The sequence below is a fragment of the Neolamprologus brichardi genome, chromosome 20 (genome assembly GCF_056152115.1).
Source record: "Neolamprologus brichardi isolate AB-2024 chromosome 20, ASM5615211v1, whole genome shotgun sequence".
In the NCBI taxonomy this organism is placed as follows: Eukaryota; Metazoa; Chordata; class Actinopteri; order Cichliformes; family Cichlidae; genus Neolamprologus; species Neolamprologus brichardi.
Window position 1 is genome coordinate 17,315,001 of NC_142123.1, and position 26,710 is coordinate 17,341,710.

General features: G+C 44.5%; 1 protein-coding gene and 1 pseudogene across 1 annotated transcript in view; both read right to left on the reverse strand.

Annotated features, from left to right (window-relative positions):
• LOC102794584 (voltage-gated potassium channel subunit beta-2-like) overlaps positions 1 to 26,710 on the reverse strand; it is a 235,649-nt gene that overhangs the window by 96,958 nt on the left and 111,981 nt on the right. Inside the window, exons 7-8 of the mRNA XM_087833517.1 lie at positions 16,319 to 16,363; positions 13,486 to 13,529 (exon numbers count right to left, since the gene is read on the reverse strand). Coding sequence (XP_087689643.1) covers positions 13,486 to 13,529; positions 16,319 to 16,363 — 89 coding nt within the window. The remainder of the gene's footprint in view (positions 1 to 13,485; positions 13,530 to 16,318; positions 16,364 to 26,710) is intronic.
• Positions 16,617 to 18,011, reverse strand: LOC148096952 (uncharacterized; annotated as a pseudogene).

Consider the following 26,710-nt stretch of genomic DNA (forward strand, 5'->3'; position numbering starts at 1 on the left):
CCACTAGCCCTCGAGTCAGCTGCAAAGTGCTTACAATTAGTTACGGGGTCAGTTTCCTTTTCATCAGAATTATATGCCGTCATCCAGATCAATCATTGAGCAATGGTTTAACCAATTTTCCATGAAACCATAAAGGGAAGCTGGATTTAAATAGAACATAGGATGTAAGTTAAAGAAATATTGTCACTGTCTGGCTGGGGCAGACTGTATGTGTTTGCAAAAGAGGACTCAAATGCAGACCAAAAACTGAACGTGGCTTGGATTCAACAAAAAACAAGCCGTTTATTGAGGCTAGCAAAAAGGGTACAAAGAAAAGGGCAGTGGTGAAACTAAACAATAACCTAAACTGGGTGAACTAAAACTAAACATGAAAAAAACCTTAAACATGGTGAACTGACATAGATACCTGAAGTTGTGACATGGATGAGCAGACGACCTGACAAAGAATGACTGAAAGCACACGGACTAAATACACACAGGAGGATAATGAGGGAAGTGGGAACACACAGAGAAACAGCTGACACACATGAACATAACAACGTCACAAGGAGAGAGTAACACTAAAAACATTGAACATAGGAACACAGGACCCCTTCAAAATAAAACAGGAAATATAATGAGACGCAGACATGACAACATAAGACACACAGACATGAAACACACGAAAGGCAAGGGAGACTTCACAGGGGTTGAAAACACAAGGGGGAACTGATAAGCAAATGAACATAGGAAACCTAATAAGCTTAAACATACACTATAAACATCAAAAGAACTAAAACTCAAAACACTGGGTCATAAGACCCAGGATCGTGACAAATATAAGTTTAAGTTTGACTATGGAGCACATCTCCTTCAACGTTCATGATGACCCGAGTGGATTGCATTTCTCTCATTCAACTGGCTGATTCTTTGGGGGGGCAGCTAATAGTTATTTAGTTAGTGGGTTCTGTGTTTGTGGATGTCTGTGGGTTGTTGTTTTTTAATCACACTAGGAGTGAACAAAAGCAGAAAAAACCCTGTAAAAGATGCAGACTGTGAAAGTCTGGTTTTTAAAATAAATCTTACCAGCTGTAACTGATATTAGAGTTTTTTTGTGTTTTAAGTCTTTTGTTAAAAGCACATGTTAAGACTTCTGTCTCCCAGTAGCATTGTTGAAGTGACACTTCTTTCCTCCTTTTTTTCTTCCCTATTATTGATCTACGGTAATTAATAAATATTTGTGATATTGCCCCCATAAAGCAATATGATTTTAATGCAACCATTGTGATACAGAGATTTGGATTGTTGTGCATGCAATGTGCATGAAGTAGATAAAAAGTAATTTTGTCAAGACTTGATGTACTTCTATGTTTACAACTGCTCGGGAAGTCCTCAGTCCAAACTGACTTTATGGTTCATACGTGTCAACTCAGGAAGCTCCTGTCGTGACCTCCCCTCTATGAGCGCGCGCGCGCGCACACACACACACACACAGAGCAAGAGAGAAACAGAGAGATCATTAATGCAGAGGATTGCAGCAGCTCTTGGATTTTCACTCTCTGTTGGATTTTAGATGAACAGTCACATAAATTTCATTCCAAATTTTTTTCGTTTGCTTCAATTAAGATGTGTCTTTAAATCGACGATACCTATCTTGTTCAAATAGTTTATTCACATAGTAAAGAAGTAGCTAGGGAACTCAGTAAGTAGGAACAGCGATAGTTTAAAGAGACTTTCTAAAATAAAGAGGATTTCATCATCCGCAGTTTGTGAAAACTGCAGGTGTCACGTTAAAAAACAAATCAGTAGATTGACAAATGATGGATAAAGACTCTTTTCAGAGGTACACTTCATGTACTGATTAACATACAGTTCAAAGATGTGCATTAGGGTGCAGACTGGTTATGCCAATTGTGGATTTTGTTATATGAATATGCTCAAGAGTCTGTTTGAGCTAAAAACGTGAAATATATACTATGTGTGTGTGTATATTTTTAAATCAATAACATAGATAAAATATTTTGGATAACAAATGAGTCACATTTTAAAACACTGTTTGAATAATCAAAGAGGCATTTTTAAAGCGCAGGCTACAACGGACATGCTTACTGGGAGCAGAGAAACACGCTGTAATGTCTCTTTTGCCTAAGCCACACCAGAAACACTCTGTGCGGATAGCAAAGTCTGCGCTGTGGGAGTGTATGGACCCTTGCACGGCAAACTTGTAAGCCCTAGTTCGGCTCCCGAAAAAGATGCTCGAGTTGTTCTTGTGTCAGACAAACATGAATTCTAATATGTTTTATTTTTAATGTTACTGTGTTGAACAAAGTGAGTTAGCACAATTTAAATTAAAAAAATTAGTCTCTTAAATGAATGGCATCTTGACGTAGCTAGACCGGGGACTCATACTAATACACTGTTTTCCATCTTGTGCACTTGAGTACACTCCAATGAAACTCGAAAAGTGGGAAAAATACCCACACACAAATACACACAATATGGAGATGATGACTTGGCATTTGTTAGGGAGGAGTGTAAGTATAGAGAGGAGTAATTCCTATTTCTCATTCATGTACTCTGCAATGTGCATTGTCTCGAAACTGTCCATATCTGTCCTTGTAACATGTTTATTTCTTTTCAGAATAAATGGCTGAGAAAAAAAAAAGTCAAAGTTGAGGTAAGTGGTTACTGTTTGCCACTGTTTTTATCTGATATTAGTTTCCGAGGGTCAAATTTCTCTTTGGGTAAAAACAAAGCTAATATCCAAGTGTCAAAGGCCTCTAAAGGTCAGTTCTAAAAAACAAGTCAGTCCCTGAAGCTTATTTGTCCCACAGAAGCTAATTCGGTGACAACTCAAGTCTGCGGGAATGTGTAAGGAATGTTTTGGGACCGGACCCCTGTCTGATCTTAACAAACTAACTTTGTTGTTACATTACAGCAATATTTAGGAAACATTTAATGGTTGATCATGGAGCAGGATGAAGGTCAAAGGGAAAGTCCCTGGTATGCTTCCGGTTACTGGGAAAGTCCCTGCCACACTTCCGGTCATGACGTAGTCATCCAACCGGTCCATGCTATATCACCCCTCCAGACCCGGAGTGGTATAACGAGTTGTAGAAAAATTTGATCGACTCTCTCTCTCTCTTAAAAAATAATAATTTCTCTGGGTTTTTTCTCATGCGCTTATGGTACCCGACGGAAGAAGTTGAAGCATCCCGAGCTCTTGGAGGTAATTGACTGGGATGAACTGACGGTCGTCTGACTCTTTCTTGACCCGCGGTGTGCGTGAAACAAGGCCGTTTTCTTTTAGGGTTGTGTTTTTCTGTCTATCAAGCATTTTCTGCTAATGAGGGTGAAATTGTTTTAATGTGTATGTAATTCTTTGCACAGCTGTCTGTACTTCGCTAGGTTACAAGCGTTAAGAAATACTAATATTGATTAGAGGGGTTGTTTTTATAGGTCACAGTTTGTTGACTCCTTCTTGTTGTGTGCTAAAAAAGGCAGTTTCCCTATGTAATTATCTTTTACGGTTTGTTTTTCTGTCTATTGAGAGTCTTCTGCTAATGAGGAAACCTGTTGTAAAAGGGACTCTAAAAAAAAAGAAAACTCTTTACCACAGAGGGGTAAAATTGCTTTAATAAAATTATTTGGGATGCTAAATAGGATTGAGTTCTGAATATGGGCGTGGTTCCTTTTTTTACTAAGGGTTACATTTTACACATACAAGGAGATGAGTGGGCGGTCTGTATGAAATTCTTTGCATGTTACTCTGTAGGTTACAAGCAATAAAAAGTCCTTTTTTCATTACAAGCACTGGTGTAGCTTGCCTCCACCAGTGTGTGAATGTGAGTGTGAATGAATAGTGGAATTGTAAATTTGAGGCACTATATATATGCAATCCATTATTAGTCAGATAATCTGAAAGGTTTTTATTTTATTGCATCTGTAATAAGGTTAATATAAGAAAGTAAAATGAATCTAAAGCCGCTATGGTAAAAAGAAATAGGCCTCAGTCTTTACCAAGAAAATTGTTACATTTGTAGGTGAAAATGGTTATCAAGATCTCTGTCATAATAGTGATGCTAATAATAGAGACTGAAACATTTAAACAATGTACTAAACAGAATTCAAACTATGAGTTCAACTCTTGTCTGTGAAAAACTAACTGCTGCGATCATTCTGTCTCTCTATGCAGCATGCGCTCTGATCTCCACTGACTCATCAGAAATCTGCTGTTTTACCCCCCTGAACTTTTCATGCCCCTGGAATGACCCCCCTCCCTCTTCGATCAGAATTGTCCCTGAACTTTTCCTCAACCATCCCTCCACCGACCCCCTCCCTCTCTGGACAAAAGAGAATTTATTTTCCCACCGGATGCAATTCATCACGTCAAATTAGTCACTTCCGGAGTACCTCCCCCACCGGATGCAATTCATCACGTCAAATTAGTCACTTCCGGAGTACCTCCCCCACCGGATGTAATTTGTCACGCATATGGATCAAATTAGTCACATCTGGATTCGATTAGTCATTTCTGGAGTACTTCCGGTAAGGTCAAAAGGTCAAGGCTAGGGTCATCAATCAAATTTTGACACAAGGTGTACTATTACTTTTTTCACGTGTTCTCAATGATATTAATAGGTTGACGCATTAGCCAAAGTCCTAGCAGCATCCCCGGCTAACGTATGCTTCGCGTCAATATGATATTTTACGCTAGAAGTGCTTTGGTGAAAAGAAAATTCCTTCTTGCACAATGTGCATAATACTTTATGTCAGTCGACTGTGCCATCTTGTTATTTTTTTTGATATTCAAATTCCCTATCAAGAGGGCCGATGTGCATTTATCATCTTTCATATTGAGTCTGTTTTTTCAGCTGCCCGTCACTACAAGATCAACTGCCCATTTGCGCATGTGCGAAGGTAACTCTACTTGGATAAACCCCCCGAAATGCGTTGACAGAGACTTTTCAGGGATTTTGAGTCATTCTGCACTCCAGATGTGTTTACTGCATTAAAAAATTTAATCACATTGACCGTGATGGCAGATTAATTTGCGTTAACGTGTTAATTTTGACAGCACTAATATATAAAAAAAATAAAAATCCCCAATCGCCCCTGTGTGCGGTCAATCCTTCAAGCTCGGGTCCTCTACCAGAGGCCTGGGAGCTTGAGGGTCCTGCGCAGTATCTTAGCTCTTCCTAGGACTGTGCTCTTCTGGACAGAGATCTCTGCTGTTGTTCCCGGGATCTGCTGGAGCCACTCGCCAGCAGAGTGGCTCCAGCCACTCTGCTGGCAGTGACAGCTTGGGAGTCACTGCACCTAGTGCTCCGATTACCACTGGGACCACCATCACCTTCACCCTCCACATCTTCTCGAGCTCTTCTCTGAGCCCTTGGTATTTCTCAAGCTTCTCGTGTTCCTTCTTCCTAATGTTGCTGTCATTCGGAACCGCTACATCGATCACTACGGCCGTCTTCTAGTGTTTGTCTACCACCACGATGTCCGGTTGGTTAGCCACCACCATTTTGTCCGTTTGTAACTGGAAGTCCCACAGGATCTTAGCTCGGTCATTCTCCACCACCCTTGGGGTCGTCTCCCATTTTGACCCCGGGACTTCCAGGTTATACTCAGCACAGATGTTTCTGTACACTATGCCGGCCACTTGGTTATGGCGTTCCATGTATGCCTTGCCTGCTAGCATCTTACACCCTGCTGTTATGTGCTGGATTGTCTCTGGAGCATCTTTACACAGCCTGCACATGGGGTCTTGCCTGTGATAGACCCCAGCCTCAATGGATCTTGTGCTTAGTGCTTGTTCCTGTGCTGCCATGATTAGTGCTTCCGTGCTGTCTTTCAGTCTAGCTTTGTCCAGCCACTGGTAGGATTTCTGGATATCAGCCACCTTCTCTATCTGCCGGTGGTATATACCATGCAGGGGCCTGTCCTTCCATGATGGTTCCTCGCCTTCCTCCACTTTCTTGGGTTTCTGCTGCCTGAGGTATTCACTGAGCACGCTGTCAGTTGTGGCCATCTTCGTGATGTATTCGTGGATGTTCCTTGTCTCATCCTGGACTGTGGTGCTGACACTCACCAGTCCCCGGCCCCCTTACTTCCGCTTAGTGTACAGCCTCAGGGTGGTGGACTTGGGGTGAAACCCTCCATGCATGGTAAGGAGCTTTCTTGTCTTGATGTCAGTGGCTTTGATCTCCTCCTTTGGCCAGCCTATTACCCCAGCAGGTACCTGATCACGGGCAGGGCGTAGGTGTTGATAGCCCGGATCTTGTTCTTACCGTTCAGCTGACTCCTCAGGACTTGGTGGTTGCAGCTTTCCTAGCGGCATCTTCATGGTTCCCATTCGCCTGCGGGATCCCCAGGTACTTGTAACTGTCCTCTATGTCTGCAATGTTGCCTTCTGGTAGTTTGATCCCCTCCGTTCTGACTACCTTCCCTCTCTGGTGAACCTCCTACATATATATATATATATATATATATATATATATATATATATATATATATATATATAACAACAAATACAACAATGTGGACCAAGCTTATGCAATGGGTGCATTAATTGTATAGATATATTTTTGCTAGTCTGACATGAGACAGAAACGTCTGACTAGTTGATACTAGTTAAACTCCCTGTTACAGGTTTAAACGAACTTAAAACACCTGAGTTTCCTAATGTGTTTGCAGCTTGTTATAATTCTAGACAAAGAGGAGTAGCAATTTTAATACATAAAAATGTTAATTTTACAGTACTCGATACAGTTATAGATCCAGAGGGTAGATTTCTAATTATTAAACTATCAATATTGAACAAAAAACTATGTATTGTAAGTATATATGGTCCAAATGTTGATGAACCCTCATTCTTCCACGGATTTTTTAGTGCAATCTCTGAACACCTTGATTGCACACTCATTCTTGGAGGCGACCTCAACCTTGGACTAAATGAAGAAATGGATAGGCTCAACACAACAGGAACTCAGCGCAATTGGCAAACCACAAATATAATCAAACAGTATATGAGCGACTATGGCCTTTGCGATGCATGGCGCTCCCTTCACCCCAACAGTAAGGAATATACTTTCTTCTCACATGTTCATCACTCCTACTCTCGTCTGGATTATTTTTTGGTCAGCAGCTCACTGCTGAGTGACATTTCAGACACTGAGATTCACCCTATAGCTGTCAGCGATCATGCTCCTGTATCTTTAACACTAATGCACAAGAATAATACTACGCCAAGTAAAAACTGGAGATTTAACACATCACTACTTAAAGATGAAGACTTTATTAAATATTTTAAAAAGGAATGGATTTCATATTTAGACTTTAATGACACTCCCGGAACATCTGCTTCTGTTCTATGGGAAGCAGGAAAAGCTGTGATGAGAGGTAAAATAATTTCTTTCTCATCACACAAAAAGAAAGAAGAAAACAAAAATATTCAGGAATTAGAAAAAACCATCAAATCCTTAGAAGAAGCCTACACGTTCCACCAAGATCAAGAAATAATGAACAAAATATGCAAAACAAAACTAGAATTAAATGAAATTATTAATAGAAAAACACAATTCCTTGTACAAAGACTTCGCTTGCAGAATTTTGAACACAGTAACAAATCAGGTCGATTTCTAGCAAACCAGTTAAAAATAAATAAAGAAAAAACAACTATATGTGCTACTAAAGATTTATCGGGGAACACAATATATGACCCTAGAAGAATAAACAACATTTTTAGGGATTTCTATGAAACTTTATATTCACCACAAATAAACCCGTCTAAAAATGAAATTGATTTGTTTCTTGACAACGTAACTCTTCCAAAATTACTAGACAGTCAAGCAATGGCACTGGATTCGCCACTGACGCCAGATGAACTCCAGGAAGCCCTGATAAGTATGCCCAATAATAAGGCTCCAGGTCCAGACGGCTTTCCTGCAGAATTCTACAAAGAATTCTGGACAATTTTGGCACCAGTATTCCATGGAATGTTGCAGGAAATCGAGAAAAATGGCAGACTACCACCAAATATGAATTCTGCCAACATTAGTCTCCTGCTAAAACCAGGAAAAGACCCTTTATTTCCATCAAGTTATCGTCCAATAGCCCTTATAAATGTAGACCTTAAAATAATCTGCAAAGCTCTCTCAAAGAGATTAGAGAAAATAACCCCCCTCTTAATTCATCCTGACCAAACTGGTTTCATAAAAGGTCGGCACTCCTCAACAAACACTCATAGATTACTTAATTTAATAGACTACTCATACAATAAAAACATTGAAACCATAATATTATCTCTAGATGCAGAAAAAGCATTTGACAGAGTTAACTGGAAATTTTTATTTGCAACTTTACACAAATTTGGTTTTGGAAACTCTTTCATAAATTGGATAAGAATATTATACAATTCCCCAACAGCTCGTATCAGAACAAATGACCAGACATCCTCCAGCTTTTGTCTCCTGAGGGGCACCAGACAGGGATGCCCACTCTCCCCTTCACTTTTTGCAATTTTTATCGAACCTCTAGCAGCAGCATTTAGACAGGCTACAACAATTAAGGGCATAAAATGTATGAACGTAGAACATAAAATCAGTCTCTATGCAGATGATGTGTTGCTTTTTCTGCAAAACTCACAAATCAACCTCTCTGAGGTAATTACTCTAATAAACTGGTTTTCAAGAGTTTCAGATTATTCAATTAACTGGCCAAAATCTACAGTTCTTCCCATTAACTGCTCCTTCCATAATTCTTCTTCTGCCCCACTACAATCTGGAAATATTAAATATTTAGGTATTATTGTTTCTCCTAAGCTTTCAGACTTAATTAAATTAAACCACATCCCACTTCTAAAGAAAGTAGAAGGCGATCTGACTAGATGGAAATCTCTACCCATATCACTCATGGGAAGGGTCGCCACTATAAAAATGATGATCTTGTCAAAAATAAATTACTTATTTTTAATTATCCCTAACAAACCATCACAAGATTGGTTCAGATCTCTGGATTCACATATTTCTAAATTCCTTTGGAAAGATAAACCCCCGCGTATCAGCTTAAAAACGCTACAAAGAACCAAGGATAGAGGAGGATTAGATCTGCCTAATTTTCACCAATACTTCTTAGCCAACAGGCTTCAGTTCATCTCAGTATGGTTAAAATGTACCCTCTTAGATGAGCCCTGGCTAGATGTTGAACAGGCACTATGCAATGATCTAGAGATTTCAGACCTACCATTTATTAGCTCAAACATCAAAAGACATGAATGCTTTAAAAGCATCAACATCAGCTTTTCTCTGACAGCATGGTGGGAGTTTCTAAAAATAACGGAGTCTTCATTAATCCCATGCAAATGTACACCTATCTGGAATAACCCTGACATATTACAAAACAATAATATGATGAAATTTCCCAGAATGGAGTTGTAAAGGAATTAAATACTTAGAACATATATTAGAGGGAACAGAATTTATTCCATTTGACAGACTAGTTACACAATATGGGATCAACAAGAAAAGATTTTTAGAATATCAATAAATTAAATCCATAGTAAAAAAGAAATTTAACCTCAGTCAAGTTGAATTACAAACACCACCAAGTGTGGTTCAATTTCTTACTCTTAAATCCCCCAAATTATTATCTAAAATATACAGAACACTTTCTAAAATAGATGAGTCAATATCCCTTCCTATTGCAAAGTGGGAAGCAGATTTATCAGTCAGCTTAGACCAAAACGTCTGGTCTCAGATTTGCTTAAAAACCTTTAAATTGATTAAAAATCCCAATCTGCAATTAATACAATACAAAATACTACATAGAGTGCACTATACAGGTCATCGAATGTTCAAGATGGGCTTTACATCCGCCAACAACTGCTCACACTGTCAAGGCAATACACCAGACAATTACATCCACGCTCTTTGGTTCTGTCCACCAGTGCAGAAGTTTTGGCACGAGATATGTGAAGACTTATCAAAGTGTCTGAAATGTAAAATTCCAACCTCCCCTTTAGTATGCTTATTGGGAAATTTGGATGATGTCACTACAGAAACTAATACAGTCCACATGGTTTTTACTGCCCTATGCATCGCCAAGAAAACGGTCCTCATGAACTGGAAAAATAAAAATAATCTTAATTCTAGCCAATATAGAAACTATCTAATAGATCACATTAGTCTCGATATAGCCTCTGCCACCACATTAGATCAATCCCTCTGGGCTCCTTTGATCGGCTCCATCACCTAGCGGGGGTGGGGGGTCGTGGTTTGGTCCCGCCTTGGCTATTGTGGTTGATGTGGAGGTTGGGATGGGCTTAGGGCACCTGGAGGACCCCTAGAGACGTTATCCCTGGAGGGCTTAACCCGGGGGTTGTGTTCATAACCTGATTAGTGGCTCTGGTCGCTCTCAGAGGTTGTTCTCCTGGTTGTTCTCCTCGTGGCCGCGTGCAGCGGGGCTGGAGGATGGTCTGTGCTGGCGGATGTAGGTTACTGGCCTGGTGGCCTGGCTGCCCCTGAGTGGATCCGGGGCGGGCGTGGGGGTTTGGGGTTCGGGGGTGCTTCGCCTCCGTGCTGGGGCTCTGGCTGGGCCTTGGGGGCTTCGGTCCTCGTCGGTGTGTCGCCGAGGTTGTGGGCGGGTGGGTGCACGGGGGCTCAGCCCTGGCGCAGGGGGCCTCTTGTGCATCGGCCTAACCAGGGGGCTCTTCAACTGGCAGGGAGGTTGTTCCATCTTTGCAGGAGTCCACTCTGCAGGTGGGGGAGAGACATAGGAGAGGTGGAGAATAAACTTAACCTGGGTGTCTTTGTCTTGTGTAGTCTGGGAGATGATTGAATGTTGGGGTGGGTACAGTTTCCTCTGCGGTGGGGTAGGGTGGGCTGCCCCGGGTCCTGTGGGGCTTGGCAGTGTTGCTGCCATAGGCCCCGGTCTGGATGGGCCTGGGCTCCCTTGCCTTGGTGGATACCAGAGGACGGGGGTGCCTACTGGGGTCAGCGGGGGAGCTGGCCCTAGGGAGGGACACCTCCCCTACCTTCTTTTCCTCCCCATCCCCGGCTACCTCCCTCTTCCCGCTCCACCACACCCACCCACACAGGTAGGGCCTTGGGGTGTGGGTGTGTCACCAGGGTGCAGGGGAGACATTCCCCCCCCCCCCCCCCCCCCCCGTCCTCTTCTGGCCACCTGTGCCTCAATTTTATCTCACAACTTAGACATCCACATTACTTACACTCTCATAACACACACATATATATATATATATATATATATATATATATATAGGGCCTTGAGGGTGGGCACGTTAACGGCATCCAGTAGACGGTCTGTGTATTCAAACCTACCTCTGGCGCCGGTGCCCACCTCTCAATTTTAAATCCATGTAGACCTTGAGGGTTCTCGGGAGGGGCCGTGCTAACACCTGCTGCTCTCTGGCAGCAGCACCATGCTCTCCCTTGTTTTAAATACACTTTAGAGCAACACGCAGCAACACTACACTTGAGCGGGAGGAGGGAGGTATGGGGTCTTAACACACCCCCGTTCTCTACTAGCCATCGGGGCGGGGGGGCTGGGAAGAGATGCTGGCTGTCCGATTGGCCTCCCTGCTGCTGCCGAGCCTGGGGCGGTCTGCTTGCCTCCACCCCGGAGGGAAGGGTAACATCTCTTGGGTCTGGGTGCCGTTTCCCCCTCTGGGGGCGAGGATACCTGGACCCGGGGTATAGAGTATGTTTGGGGAGTGTGATTGTGTGTACATGTCCATTTACGTTTATTCCTACGTTGGGTGAGTGCTGAGTGTTTGTATATGTGTGCATGAGGGTGGGAATGCATGTCTGTGTCTGTGTGTGCCTGTTTGTCTGTGTCTATATGTCAGGTCGGGTCTTAGACTCCACCTCTCTGGGAACTCCCAGGCCCTCCAAGTGTGGAGGCCTATCTCCCCTCACCACACTCCCTGCCGGTGACTGATGCCCTCAGGGGTCGGTGCATTGTTGGTTCTTGGTGTCCGGGGCTGGGCGCTCAGGTCATGTGCCAGCTCACTCCCGGTGGCTGCCGGCGGAGCCGGCGGGCACGCCGGTGCAGCCCCCTCTAGCTTCTGCCCGGTGGCTACTGGGTGACCCCTCGTCTGGGGATCCTCAGCCCTTCCCATGAAGGTGGCACGGATGCCCCTCCGGTGGTCCTCCTTGGGCTCTTGCACTCTGGGGCCTCTGAATGTCTGGGGCCTGGATCTCCTCCATGCCTGCTTCATGCCCTGGGGGACAGGGCTATGGCTCTCTACATCCTCTTGCAGACCATTACATGGGGAAACCATTTGAATACAAGCGCGCCGATCCACACAGGTGTGCACACGGGTGTTCACTGTTCGTAGACTGAAATCACACCTTTCTTGGCTGCTACTTCAAAGCACATTGTGCGCTGTCTGTCCTGCGTGCTGCACAACAACATTCAATATTTAGTATTTACTGCTGTTTACACTTAGCTAGATTAATGCGATGGTGTTGTGTATAGTATGTTGCTTTGTTTTGTTTTTTTTGCTTGTTTTCTATTCTTTTTCTCTCAACAGGTGATCCCGGAGATATTTTTTCCCCCCCCTTTCTCACTGTCCCTCTCCCCTTCTGTTTTTCTTTCCCTTCCTCTTTCTTTCTCCCTTTCCTATCCCTCACTCATGTCTGTCCCGTCTGTAACAACTGAAAATAAAATAAAATAAATAATAAAAACAAAGGTCGATCAAATGGACCAATACGGCAATATGGCAATGCCATGATGATCCATTTGGCAAAATAAATCCATTGGGTATCCTTGTTGGTCTTCAGACAACAATTCTGACGGCTAAAGAACCAAATGGGACAGGCAAAAAAAAAAAAAAAAAAAAAAAAAAAAAAAAAAAGATACTAGTTAAACTCTATTTCCAGCTTTCAGACATTACGTATCTTTTCAAATCATCAGACGTCATTTTAAGTCTATCCTGCTAAGAAACTATTCTAATATTTAGGTCAAGGCATGTTTTGACAAGAGATTTAAAATTAATCCAGAAAGATACAAATCAAGTGTAGACTGTCTGCTCGATTTCAGTGGATTAAATAAAAAAAAATTCACAAGCATTTATGGGTCTATGTACAAAAATTGTAGACAAACCTATTCCCACTGTTATGTACAACTGGATAATCTAACATAATCACAGCTAAAATGCTGACTAAATCATTTATTTAAAAATTTAAAACATATATGTTTAAAAATAGTTTCCGCTATTTTCTAAAATGCAATTAAACCCAGGTCTGGTGCTGGAGACACTCAACAAACCAATATTTTTATTTTCCATGCTTAGAAAATGTTTTTCCCTCATTTTCAAGCATCTAATTCTCACCTAATTATTAATTGCTTTTCTTTGAAAAACACACTAAAAACGTAATTGGTGATAAAGAAGAAAACAAAACTATGTCCCCAGTATGCAAACGATCAATGTTTGCATACTGGGGGAAAAGATTTTAAATTCACAGTTGTAGCTAATAATCTTACCTTCAAGTATATGTTTTCTAGATAATCCTCTCTCCATTTCTGCTCTGAAAAAAAACCCATAATAAATTAAATTCAAAATTTAACATAGTACTTTTTAACAACACTACAGATAGATTAGATAGCCTTGGAAAAGTATTTGCCTTTTTCCCATGCTGTTGCATGCTGGGGTAGCTGGTTAAAGTTTGCAGATATCAACAGACTCCATAAACTGATCCGCAAAGCTACTAATCTTGTGGAGATAGAACTGGACTCCAGCCTCCATTACTGTGAGGTGTTGGAGAGGCAGATGTTGTCCAAGATAAAGACAATGCTGGACAATACCTTCCACCCACTCAATAACTATTAGCCAGTCATTGGAGCATGTTCAGTGAGAGGCTGAGATTAAGCAAATGCACAACTGAACAACACAGGAAGTCATTCCTGCTACAATTTTATCTGATGCACAGTACACAGTGTAATAGTTGCATTTACTGTGAAAATAACAAATAAAGTTTTACAGTTTAGAGTAAAACGAATGATGAAGACCCTTCGGCACCTGATGAGCTCATCACTGGACCCACTTCAGTTTGCCTACCAACCTGGCATTGGAGCGGACGATGCCGTCATCCACCTCCTACATCGTTCCCTCTCTCTTTAAGGTGATACTGTGCAAAGGAGGTAACACCTTGAATCTGATGAAACACCTGGCGACGCATAGCGTTTTTTAAAAGCCGAGAAATGCACCATATTTGATAGTTTGCTGTGAGACCTCACACCGAGCACATCTACTGCGGGTGTGGTGCTTGTTATTTGACCCAGAGTTAGCAACATCCCCCAAAAACCCGAAGAGGAGAGTCCTGGCCCCTAGCCCTGCCAGTGTAGCAGAAATGATGATGGATGATGATGGCAGCAGCAGCCGTTCTTCTCTGCGTGAGTAGCTTAATGTTGTTCGTGTGTAATTACGCTGAGTAGGCTAACCACGTTATTAAATTAATGCATGTAAGGTGAACTAGCAAACACGTCATAGTTACATGCGGCTATCTTCTTGTTTGATGGCAGATACTTCCTTCACCCTGGCCAAAAAGGCAAAAATGACCAAAGAAAACAGTGGAAAACAGCTAAACATGAGAGGTTTTTGGACAAAGTTTGTGTTTTTTCCATTGATTAAGCACTCCTTCCAGCCAAGAGTGATACCATAAATCCCCTATAGCTGCAGAAAAGGCTAACATTGTTATCTGTTTACAAAAAAACAGCTAAAAATGAGAGGTTTTAGGACAAGTTTGTGTCTTCCATTCTTTAAGCACCAGTTCGAGCACCGTTTAAGCACCAGCACCATTTCAAAAGTACCGGTTTGGTACTGGTATCGGATAAAACCTAAACAATACCCATCCCTACTCAGGAGTGGACCATCACCTCACTACATGGATTCTGGACTCCCTCACCGACCGACCACAGTATGTGAGAACTCAGGGCTGTGTGTCGGACAGGGTCGTCTGCAGCACGGGGGCCCCACAGGGAACAGTTCTGGCTCTGTTCCTCTTCACCATCTACACTGCAGACTTCTCCCACAACTCCAGCCAGTGCTTCCTGCAGAAGTTCTCTGATTACTCTGCAATAGTCGGCCTCATCACTGATGGGGACGACAAGGAGTACAGAGAACTGACATAAGGCTTTGTGGACTGGTGCCAGCTGAACTAGCTCCAGATCAACACTAGTAAAACCAAGGAGCTGGTGGTAGACTTCCGCAGACACAAACATCCTCCACTGCAACCACTGAACATCCAAGGTATGGACATTGAGGCTGTGGACAGCTACAGGTACCATGGTGTTCATCTGAACAATAAACTGGACTGGACTCATAATTCAGACGCCCTCTACAGGAAAGGGCAGAGCAGGCTGTACCTGCTGCAGAGACTCAGGTCTTTTGGAGTGAAGGGCCCACTCCTGAAGACCTTCTATGACTCTGTGGTGGCCTCAGCCATCTTTTATGGTGTGGTCTGCTGGAGCGGCAGCATCTCTGCCGGGGACAGGAAGACACTGAACAGGCTGATCCGCAGGGCCAGCTCTGTTCTAGGATGCCCTCTGGACCCAGTGGAGGTGGTGAGTGACAGGAGAATGGTGGCTAAGACTCTGACAGCACTGAGCAGCTCCTTCAGTGGCAGGCTGCAGCACCCACAATGTGGGATGGAGAGATTTCACAGGTCTTTCCTCCCTATTGCTGTCAGACTCTACAACAAAGACTTTTGCAGCTGATCAAACCCACACATGTGCAATAAGTGCAATATGTGCAATTCTTTTTCTGACAAAGTTGTACTTTTGTATTTTCTTACTCAGTTGGATATAGCATTTGTATTCTATTTTATTCTATTGTATATAGTATTTTATTCCACTTCAGTGTTTTCTAATTTCTGCTACATAACTTTGCACTTTTGCTGTAACAAAACAAAATTCCCACCTGTGGGACTAATAAAGGTCATCTTATCTTATCTTATCTTTTCTTACCTTATCTTATCTTAAAATGTCAATCATATATATGTAGTTCCTGTAATATTCTGGACATTTATAATCAAGCTACTTGCACACATAGGAGCTATTTCTCACACTTGGTAACTTTGTTACATGTTGTATCAATTAAGTTAGTTCAGTCTGTTGCTGTTCTTCTTGTCTAATTTCCTTAGGGATTATTAAGGATTTTGATTTTGATTCTGATAATTGCCTTCAAGGTCTAGATAGTTGTATCTATCTGTCAGCACCATTCTCTTATAATTAATCATCATCATCATAGAAAGTGAGATGAGTGGGCAACCTGAGAGAGAAAACATGCATACTTTTAGAAAAGACAATGAATACTTACTTTCCACCCCAGAAGATTTTGGTGGTGATAACTAAACTGGAGCGCCTTGAGAAAAGACAAATAAACACAAAAATCAGACTGCTGGATTCCAGTCGTCTCAAATATAATTACTGAAAAAAAAATAATGTGGAGGGTGTATATATATCCCCGCTTCTGCGGGTGGCCTATCCTTCAAGCTTGGGTCCTCTGGGAGCTTGAGGGTCCTGCGCAGTACCTTAGCTGTTCCTAGGACTGCACTCTATAGAGATCTCCGATGTTGTCCCTGAGATCTGCTGGAGCCACTCGTCTAGTTTGGGAGTCACTGCACCTATTGCTCCGATTAACAACGGGACCACTGTTACCTTCACCCTCCACATTTTCTCGAGCTCTTCTCTGAGTCCTTAGTATTTCTCAAGCTTCTCGTGTTCCTTCTTTCTGATGTTGCTGTCATTGGGAACCGCTACATCTATCACTACAGCCGTCTTCTTCTGTTTGTCTACCACCACTATGTCCAGTTGGTTAGCCATCACCATTTTGTCCATCTGTATCTGGACGTCCCACAGGATCTTAGCTTGGTCATTCTCCACCCCTCTGGGGGAGTCTCCCATTTTGATCTCATGACTTCCAAGTTATACTTGGCACAGATGTTCCTGTATACTATGCCGGCCACTTGGTTATGGCGTTCCATGTATGCCTTGCCTGCTAGCATCTTGCACCCTGCTGTTATGTGCTGGATTGTCTCTGGAGCATCTTTACACAGCCTGCAACTGGGGACTTGCTTGGTGTGAAAGACCCCAGCCTCTATTGATCTTGTGCTCAGAGCTTGTTCCTGTGCTGCCACGATTAGTGCCTTTGTGCTGTCTTTCAGTCTAGCTTTGTCCAGCCACTGGTAGGATTTCTGGATATCAGCCACCTCCGCTATCTGCCGGTGGTGCACACCGTGCAGTTGCCTGTCCTTCCATGATGGTTCCTCGTTCCTTCCTCCTCTTTCTTGGGTTTCTGCTGCCTGAGGTATTCACTGAGCACGCTGTCAGTTGGGGCCATCTTTGTGACCTATTCGTGGATGTTCGTTGTCTCATCCTGGACTATGGTGCTGACACTCACGAGTCCCTGGCCTCCTTCCTTCCGCTTAGCGTACAGCCTCGGGGTGCTGGACTTGGGGTGAAACCCTCCATGCATGGTCAGGGGCTTCCTTGTCTTGATGTCAGTGGCTTCTATCTCCTCCTTTGGCCAGCTTATTATCCCAACAGGGTACCTGACGGGCAGGGCATAGTTGTTGATAGCCCAGATCTTGTTCTTACCATTCAACTGACTTCTCATGACTTGCCTTGCCCTCTGCAGGTACTTGGTGGTTGCAGCTTTTCTAGCGCCTCTTCATGGTTCCCATTTGCCTGTGGGATCCCCCAGGTACTTGTAGCTGTCCCCAATGTCTGCAATGTTGCTTTCTGGTAGTTTGATCCCCTCAGTTCTTACTACCTTCCCTCTCTTTGTTATCATCCGACTACATTTCTCCAGTTTGAATGACATTCCGATATCATTGCTGTATATCCTGGTTGTGTGGCTCAGTGAATCGATGTCTCGTTCACTCTTGGCATACAGCTTGATGTCATCCATGTACAGGAGGTGGCTGACAACTGCTCCATTCTGTAGTTGGTACCATGCAGTTTTGTCCTCAGTTAAAGTCAACAACATCTTATCCCAACTGTGCACTCTGTGTGCGTGGAAAATTGCTTTTACCTCACTGTCTGACAGTTTTCATGACATCACCATGTCACCATGTAGACTGGAATATGGAATATGTGTTTTTGCAAAGATGATTGTCAAAGCTGCATTCTGCTAGCCCTATCAGTAACCAACAGCTGACACAGGAGTCCCACAGTCTATCCTAATTCAGTAGCGTTATTGGTTGTACTTTCTTATACAGCTTAGTAATAAAGTTGTAGGTAAGGGTGACAAGGTAGAAACAAGTATGTAATAAAGTTATTGCCACTCAATTACCAAAATAATAACCGGTTAATATCCAAGTAATATCGTGATAGCAACAGTGGTCACAGTTAGTTATACTAAATTTTATGTAATTGGATGACAACTGCTCCATTCAATACCATTCTTCCCACAGTCCTGAAGGACTGTGTGTCAGACGGGGTTGTCTGCAGTACGGGGGCACCACAGGGAATGGTTCTGGCCCCATTCCTCTTCACCATCTACAATGCAGACTTCCCCCACAACTCCATGCCGTGCTTCCTGCAGAAGTTCTCTGATGACTCTGCAATAGTCGGCCTCATCACTGATGGGGACGACAAGGAGTACAGAGGACTCACCCAGGATTTTGTGGACTGGTGCCAGCTGAACTAGCTCCAGATCAACACTAGTAAAACCAAGGAGCTGGTGGTAAACTTCCGCAGGCACAAACATCCTCCACTGCAACCACTGAACATCCAAGGTATGGACATTGAGGCTGTAGACAGCTACAGGTACCTTGGTGTTCATCTGATCAACAAACTGGACTGGACTCATAATTCAGACGCCCTCTACAGGAAAGGGCAGAGCAGGCTATACCTGCTGCGGAGACTGAGGTCTTTGGGAGTTAAGTGCCCACTCCTGAAGACCTTCCATGACTCTGTGGTGGCCTCAGCCATCTTTTATGGTGTGGTCTGCTGGAGCGGCAACATCTCTGCCGGGGACAGGAAGAGACTGAACAGGCTGATGCGCAGGGCCAGCTCTGTTCTAGGATGCCCTCTGGACCCAGGGGAGGCGGTGAGTGACAGGAGAATGGTGGCTAAGCTTTAATTCCTGTTGGACAACATAACCCACCCCATGCAGGAGACTCTGACAGCACTGAGCAGCTCCTTCGGTGGCAGCTGCGGCACCCACAATATGGGACGGAGAGATTTTGCAGGTCTTTCCTCCCCACTGCTGTCACACTCCACAACAAAGACTTTTGCAGCTGATCAAACACACACATCCACACATGTGCAATAAGACTAAGTGCAATACTCTTCTCTGACAAAGTTGTATTTTTACTCAGTTGTATATAGCATTTGTATTCTACTTTTATCCTATTGCATATTTTATTCTATTTTATTCTACTGTATATAGTATTTTATTTTATTCTGTACAGTTGTGTACAGTATATTATTTGTATTGTATTCTAATTTTTGCTATATAACATTTGCACTGTCCATTTTCTTCTGTGCCAAAACAAATTTCCCAAGTGTGGGACTAATAAAGGTTATCTTATCTTAGTCAAAGGAGCTTGCAAAGAAAAGCGTCTGGACTTCTTTAAGTTGCTTGAAGACGTTTCACCTCTCATCCAAGAAGCTTCTTCAGTTCTAAGGTCAAATGGTGGGGAGTCCCAGATTTAAACCTAGTGGGAGTATCCCCCTGCAGAGGGACAAAAGGACCCCCTGATGATCCTCTAATCGCCTGAGCCAAGGTGTGAAACTGGGTGTGGGTCCCAATCAGCCAGGGTTTCGGGTGCGCTCATTGTGAAACCTGGCCCCACCTTATCATGCGAATTCCTGAGGTCAAATGGCCCAGGATGTGAGTGGGTGTTAAGGCTTCTGGGGAGGGAACTCAAAACTGGATTATAGATGGCAGACAGTTGGTGTCGTAAACCACCGCCTCTGTTCAAAAATGGTCGCTCACAGTGGACATAGATGGCTTCTTTCACTCCTCTTTCAAACCATCTGTCCTCTCTGTCCAAAATGTGAACATTGGCATCCTGAAAAGAGTGTCCTTTGTCCTTAAGATGCAGATGGACTGCTTCACAGAGTCTTGTCCTGTGGAGGTGGCTCTTCTATGTTGTACAATGCGCTTGTGAAGTGGCTGTTTGGTCTCTCCAATGTAGAGGTCTGGGCATTCCTCGCTGCACTGTACAGCATACACCACATTGTTAAGTCTGTGAAGCAGTCCATCTGCATCTTAAGGACAAAGGTTCCCTTTCCAGACGCCTTAACACCCATTCACATCCTGGGCCATCTGACCTCAGGAATTCGCATGATAAGGTGGGGCCAGGTTTCACAATGAGCGCACCCGAAACCCTGGCTGATTGGGACCCACACCCAGTTTCACACCTTGGCTCAGGCGATTAGAGGATCATCAGGGGGTCCTTTTGTCCCTCTGCAGGGGGATACTCCCACTAGGTTCAAATCTGGGACTCCCCACCATTTGACCTTAGAACTGAAGAAGCTTCTCGGATGAGAGGTGAAACGTCTTCAAGCAACTTAAAGAAGTCCAGACACTTTTCTTTGCAAGCTCCTTTGACTACGATGACCTGGATGACTGAGAACCTTCACAGACATGTTATCTTATCTTATTTTATCTTATCTTATTCTGTAGTCGGTATCCGTAACCAGTCTTGTCAATTATCTCACTGAGGGTGTTCAGGCCTATGCAGAACAGCAGTGGGGACAGAGCATCTCCTTGGAAGATCCCGCACTTGACGGTGACTTGTGCTATGGGCTTAATGTTCTCCACCACATCCCCATTGACTTCCTGATAAAGGCTCTCAGGGCCCTGTTGGTCTTGTATAGGTCTAGGCATTCCAGGATCCAGGTGTGAGGCACTGAGTCATAGGCCTTCTTGTAATCAATACAGGCAGTGCACAGGTTGGTCAACCTGGTGTTGCAGTCTCAGCTGTCTGAGGCTATCAACATCTATGCCCTGCCCATGATCAGGTACCCTGCTGGAATAATAAGATGGCCAAAGGAGGAGATAGAAGCCACTGACATCAAGACAAGGAAGCTCCTGACAATGCATGGAGGGTTTCACCCCAAGTCCAGCACCATGAGGCTCTACCACACCAGGCAAAACCCCAGGTGCAGGCTGTGTAAAGAAGCCCCTGAGACAATTCAGCACATAACAGCAGGGTGTAAGATGCTAGCTGGCAGGGCATACATGGAACTCCACAACCAAGTGGCTGCCATAGTATAGAGAAACATCTGTGCCAAATATGGCCTGGAAGTCATGAGATCAAAATAGGAGACACCCCCAAGAGGGGTGGAGAATGACCGAGCTAAGATCCTGTGGGGCTTCTAGACACAGACAGACAAAATGGTGATGGCTAATAGGGATGCACCGATACCACTTTTTTGAAAACGAGTACGAGTACGAGTACTTGCATTTCAGTACTCGCCGATACCGAGTACTTAATAAAAACATGATTTAAATTCACAGGTAACAGCTTTAGTCCTATAATTTAACAAAAAACAAACAAACAAGGGACTAGTTTGGAATTAAGAACATTTATTTAAAATGAAAAGCATGTTGTATGCAACATATTACAGAATAAATAATTATAAAAAAACAAAATTTAATTTTAAATTTGTCCGTCTGTTTCTCTGTTTAGAAGTCTCACTAGCACAGTCACAGCTGGGATGACATCAGAGGCTAGTGCGTCGTAGCTGCTCACTTTTTTAGTTAGTTCCTCAAAGGGGGCGAGGATGGCAACAGTCGTCTCCATAAGAGCCCACTGGTGAATGGCGAGATAGTCAGGGAGTTCATGCTTGGACACCCACAGCACTCGCTTTTGCTCAATGAGGGACTGGAGCCTGTAATACGTGCTGTTCCAGCACGTCTGTACGTCCTGCTGCAGTCTTTTTATTGGCTGGTTGAGCTGTCCCTGAATGTCCTCGAGGCGGGAGTAGGCTAAGGCGGAATGTTTAAAATGCCCAACTATTTTCCGCCCCACTGCTATAGCATCAGCTATGCTCCTCTGTGCTAATAAGCCCTCGTGAACAGCCAGTTGGAGCGTGTACGCGACATATGGCAGACTTGGGAGCCCTGCGTCATTCATGGCTTTAATCATGTTTTTGGCATTGTCACAAAGCACAACATGTACTGATGTCTTAGGTATACCCCATGTCTGGAGCATTTCCTCAAACACATGCGTTATAGCCTGGCTGGTGTGCGAGCCGCGGAATTGTTTGGCATGTAATGGCTCGTTGCGGCGTGAACCTCCCAGTCTATCCACTGGGAGGTTAGGCTAATCAGCGACACGGGGCTAACACTGCTTGTCCAAATATCCGTGGTGAAACCAAACGCAGAGGAGGCTTGCAGTAGGCTGTGGATATGTTTTTTCACGGACTCGTGTAGTTTAGGCAGCTCCGTGTCAATCGTGCAGCGGCGGCTTGGGACATCATATCTGGGCTCCAGAACATGGAGGAGACGCAGGAATCCAACATTTTCTACCTCCGAGAGTGGCTGGTCACTCAATGCAATGTACTCGATAATTGCCTGTGATATTTTCACAGCACGTAGATTGTCTCTGGACATTTTCTCTCGTCTTGCAAGAGTTTGCTGCAGCGTGGGTTGTGTTGGTTTAGAAGCGTGGGTAAACTCCTTGTACTCATTGTCGTGTTGGGATTTTAGGTGCTTGATTAAATTGCTTGTGTTAAATGCGCTACCTTTTGAGCCTCCTCTGGACAATTTCGCTGAGCACAATTTGCAGTCCGCCTTTATTTTGTCGTCTTCATTCACTTTGAAATAGTTCCACACGGCTGACATGTCTCGCCTCCCCTTCTCCCCCGCTCTGAGCTGCAGCCGGGGCCTGGGGGCGGGCACTCGGCACCTGCGATTAACCCCTTACATGCCGCTCAAACATAGACATTTCTCAGACCGTGGTATCGGTCCCCGGTATCGGGGGACTTTTAAAGAGTACGAGTACTTTAGAAAATGTGGTATCGAGGCCGATACCAGATACTGGTATCGGTGCATCCCTAATGGCTAACCAACCGGACATAGTGGCGGTAGACAAACAGAAGAAGATGGCCGTAGTGATAGATGTAGCGGTTCCCGATAACATCAGCATCAGGAAGAAGGAACATGAGAATCTAGAGAAATACCAAGGGCTCAAAGAAGAGCTCGAGAAAATGTTGAAGGTGAAGGTAACAGTGGTCCCAATGGTAATCGGAGCACTAGGTGTGGGAACTCCCAAGCTAGGCAAACAACATCGGAGATCTCTGTCCAGAAGAGTGCAGTCCTAGGATCCAGCTAAGATACTGCACAGGACCCTCAAGCCGCCGGGCCTCTGGTAGAGGACACGAGCTTTGAGGATAGACCGTCTGCAGGGGTAAGAGAGGAATTATTTTTATTATATATGCATATAAAAGGAACGCAAATCCCTATGTGTTTGTCCTCCCTCCTGTTCACTGACAACTATTGTCCCCTTTGGTGGTGGTCCTGGGGGTTGCTGACCAACTATTGTTCATGTGAGTCATCATGTAAGCTAAGGTGGCCTGTTGAGGTCACCTGACCTCAATGAATTTGGGTCATTACCAGCAGGGTTCTGCTCTGACAAGGAAGGCAAGTAGTGCTTACCTCATCAAATCTAAAAATAGACATAGATTAAAACAAAGGGATATCTGTCTTTTCATCTCAGACTGTTTTCTGGTGGCTTACATATGCACATTGCAGATGAACCTCGGGTCTTTCTCAGTAAACTTATCGGAGACAAAGCTTATGAGGCAAGATGCAGCTGGCTCTGCTTTCAATGCTTTATAAGATCAGTTATTATTTTTGCTTTGTGTAGAAACACAGCTGGTATTAGTAAGTAAATAACATTCACTTATTGATCATCATAGCAGACAAGCCTCCTATTGGTAACAAAGCACCATGATAACGTACCAATATACCAATTGCATTAGTGAGCAATGCTGACCATGATCGAGATTTAGACAAGAGTTCTGTGTCATGTTTTGACACAAATGGGAGCATGGAGCATGGCCGACTACTCGGTTGAATTTTGGACCTTGGCTGAGGAGACCGGGTGGGGTGAGCAAGCGTTGATAAGTACTCTACTAACCTATGCTAAAAAGGGAGCTGGTGATGAGAGAATTGCCTGTGACTCTTTCTGATATTATGACTTTGTGTGTAAAGGTGGATGAACACATGTGAGCGTGTCACGGAGCAAGAGACTACAACTCCCAGAGGCCTCTAGGATGCGGGGAAATGGCACGCAGGCAGTGGCGTGGGAAAACGGGACAGGAATTCTGAGGACGAGGGTGAGCAACCCATGTAAATTGGGCATTCCAGATCATCTCCTGAGGAGCGACAACGTCGGTGGAGGGCCGGTGAGTGCTTCTACTGCGGCCGCAGAGGCCATATTGCCATCTCTTGTCCAGCACAGCCAAAAGATTGCACCCGCCAGTAGAGAGGAGAGTACGGGTGGGCGAGGTTTCCTGTTCATGGTCCCCTCCACGTGTAATGCTTGCGGCTAAGCTAACTGTTCACTCAGTTTCCCACCAGGTCCATGCACTAATTGATTCTGGGGCAGAGCAAAATTTTATTGACGCCTCGGTTGCTTACTCACTCCAATTCACTGCCCTCAGTGGTCAGCGTCTCCCGGAAATCACCCACATTACGGAGCCAATATCCTTAACCCTCTCTGGTAATCACTCTGAAACTTCTCCTGGGTGCACCACTCCCAACCAGCCGATTATACAGTCTTTCACAGCCAGATTGAGAAAGCATGGAAGAAAACATTAACAAGTCTCTCGCCGCAGGTCTAATTCGCCCGTCATCATCCCCTGTTGCTGCGGGTTTCATTTTTGTTACTAAGAAAGACAAAAGCCTATGACTGTGCATTGACTATCGGGGTCACATCACAATCAAAAAAAAAAGTACCCACTGCCGGTATTGACCTCAATATATGAACTTCTCCAGGGAGCCACAATCTTTACTAAGCTGGATCTGCGGATGCTTACCACTTGGTTAGAAGAAGGGAGGGGGATGAGTGGAAGACGGCCTTCAACACACATTTAGGCCATTTTGAGTATCTTGTCATGCCATTCGGCCTCACCAATGCCCCAGCTGTGTTTCAGGCCTTAGTCAACGACGTGCTCTGGGATTTCATAAATCACTTTGTCTTCGTCTATCTTGATGACATCCTCATCTTTTCACGTTCAGTCACGTTCACGTTCAGTGAATATGAACGTCATGTCAGACTGGTTTTGCAATGCCACCTCGAGAATCATCTATTCGTGAAAGGAGAGAGGTGTGAGTTTTTTGTAACTATTGTTTCCTTTTTGGGCTACATCATCGAACAAGGTAATCTCAGGGCCGACCCAGCTAAGGCTCAAGCTGTCATTAACTAGCCTGCCCCATTAAACCGCAAGCAGCTCCAAAGTTTCTTGGGTTTTGCACATTTTTACTGACGTTTCATTCGTGACTATAGTAAGCTTGCTCTGCCACTAACCCGTCTCACTTCACCCAAGGTTCCCTTCTGCTGGGAGGAGTCAGCTCAGAAGGCTTTTGGGCACCTGAAGGAACATTTTGCCTCGGCGCCCAACCTCGTCCAACCAGACCTCAGCCAGCAGTTTATTGTTGAGGTGGATGCCTCGGACAAGGGGGTGGGAGCCGTACTCTCCTAGCAACAAAATGGTAAGCTCCATCCCTGTGCTTACTATTCTCGACGTCTCACTCCTGCAGAACAAAATTATGATGTTGGGGACAAGGAGCTGTTAGCCATCAAGCTCGCCCTGGAGGAGTGGCGCCACTAGCTGGAGGGCGCGGCTCAGCCGTTTGTGGCTGAAAATAAAAATTTGGAATATATCCAGTTGGCGAAGCGGCTAAATGCCTGACAAGCCAGGTGGGCCCTGTTTTTCACAAGATTTCAGTTCACTATAACCTACTGGCCTGGTTCCCGCATTACCAAACCCGACGCTCTCTCTCGCCAATTCACCACCTCCGAGGACACTGCTCGGGACACTGACCCGGGAGATAGAATCCGCCATTAAGGAGGCCCAACGAACAGAACCAGACCCTGGAACAGGTCCTCCTGGACTACTCTTTGTCCCCTCCTCTGTTCGGTCTCAGGTACTACGTGGGGCGACCGTGGCTCAGGGGGTTGGGAAGCGCATCTGTAACCGGAAGGTTGCCGTTTCGATCCCCGGGCTCTCTGTCCTGGTCGTCGTGTCCTTGGGCAAGACACTTTACCCTACTGCCTACTGGTGTTGGCCAGTAGGCAGTAGGGTCATCGGCCTACTGCCTACGCCCAGAGGGGCCGATGGCACGATATGGCAGCCTTGCTTCTGTCAGTTTGCCCCAGACTGCCCCAGGGCAGCTGTGGCTACAACCGTTGCTTGCCTCCACCAGTGTGTGAATGAATGCGAGAGTGAATGAATAGTGGCATTGTAAAGCGCTTTGGGTGCCTTGAAAAGCGCTATATAAAATCCAATCTATCTATACTACACTGGGCTCACACAGCCAAATTCACCTGCCACCCTGGGGCCCAGCACACCTTTTCATTCATTCAACGCTTCGCCTGGTGGCCCTCCCTCGCCAAGAATGTCACGAATAGATTGCTGCCTGTCCAGTCTGCGCTCAGAGCAAGAGTGTTAGTCAACCGTCCTCTGGTCTTCTTCAGCCCCTACCTACGCCAAGCCACCCCTGGTCTCATATTGCTGTCGACTT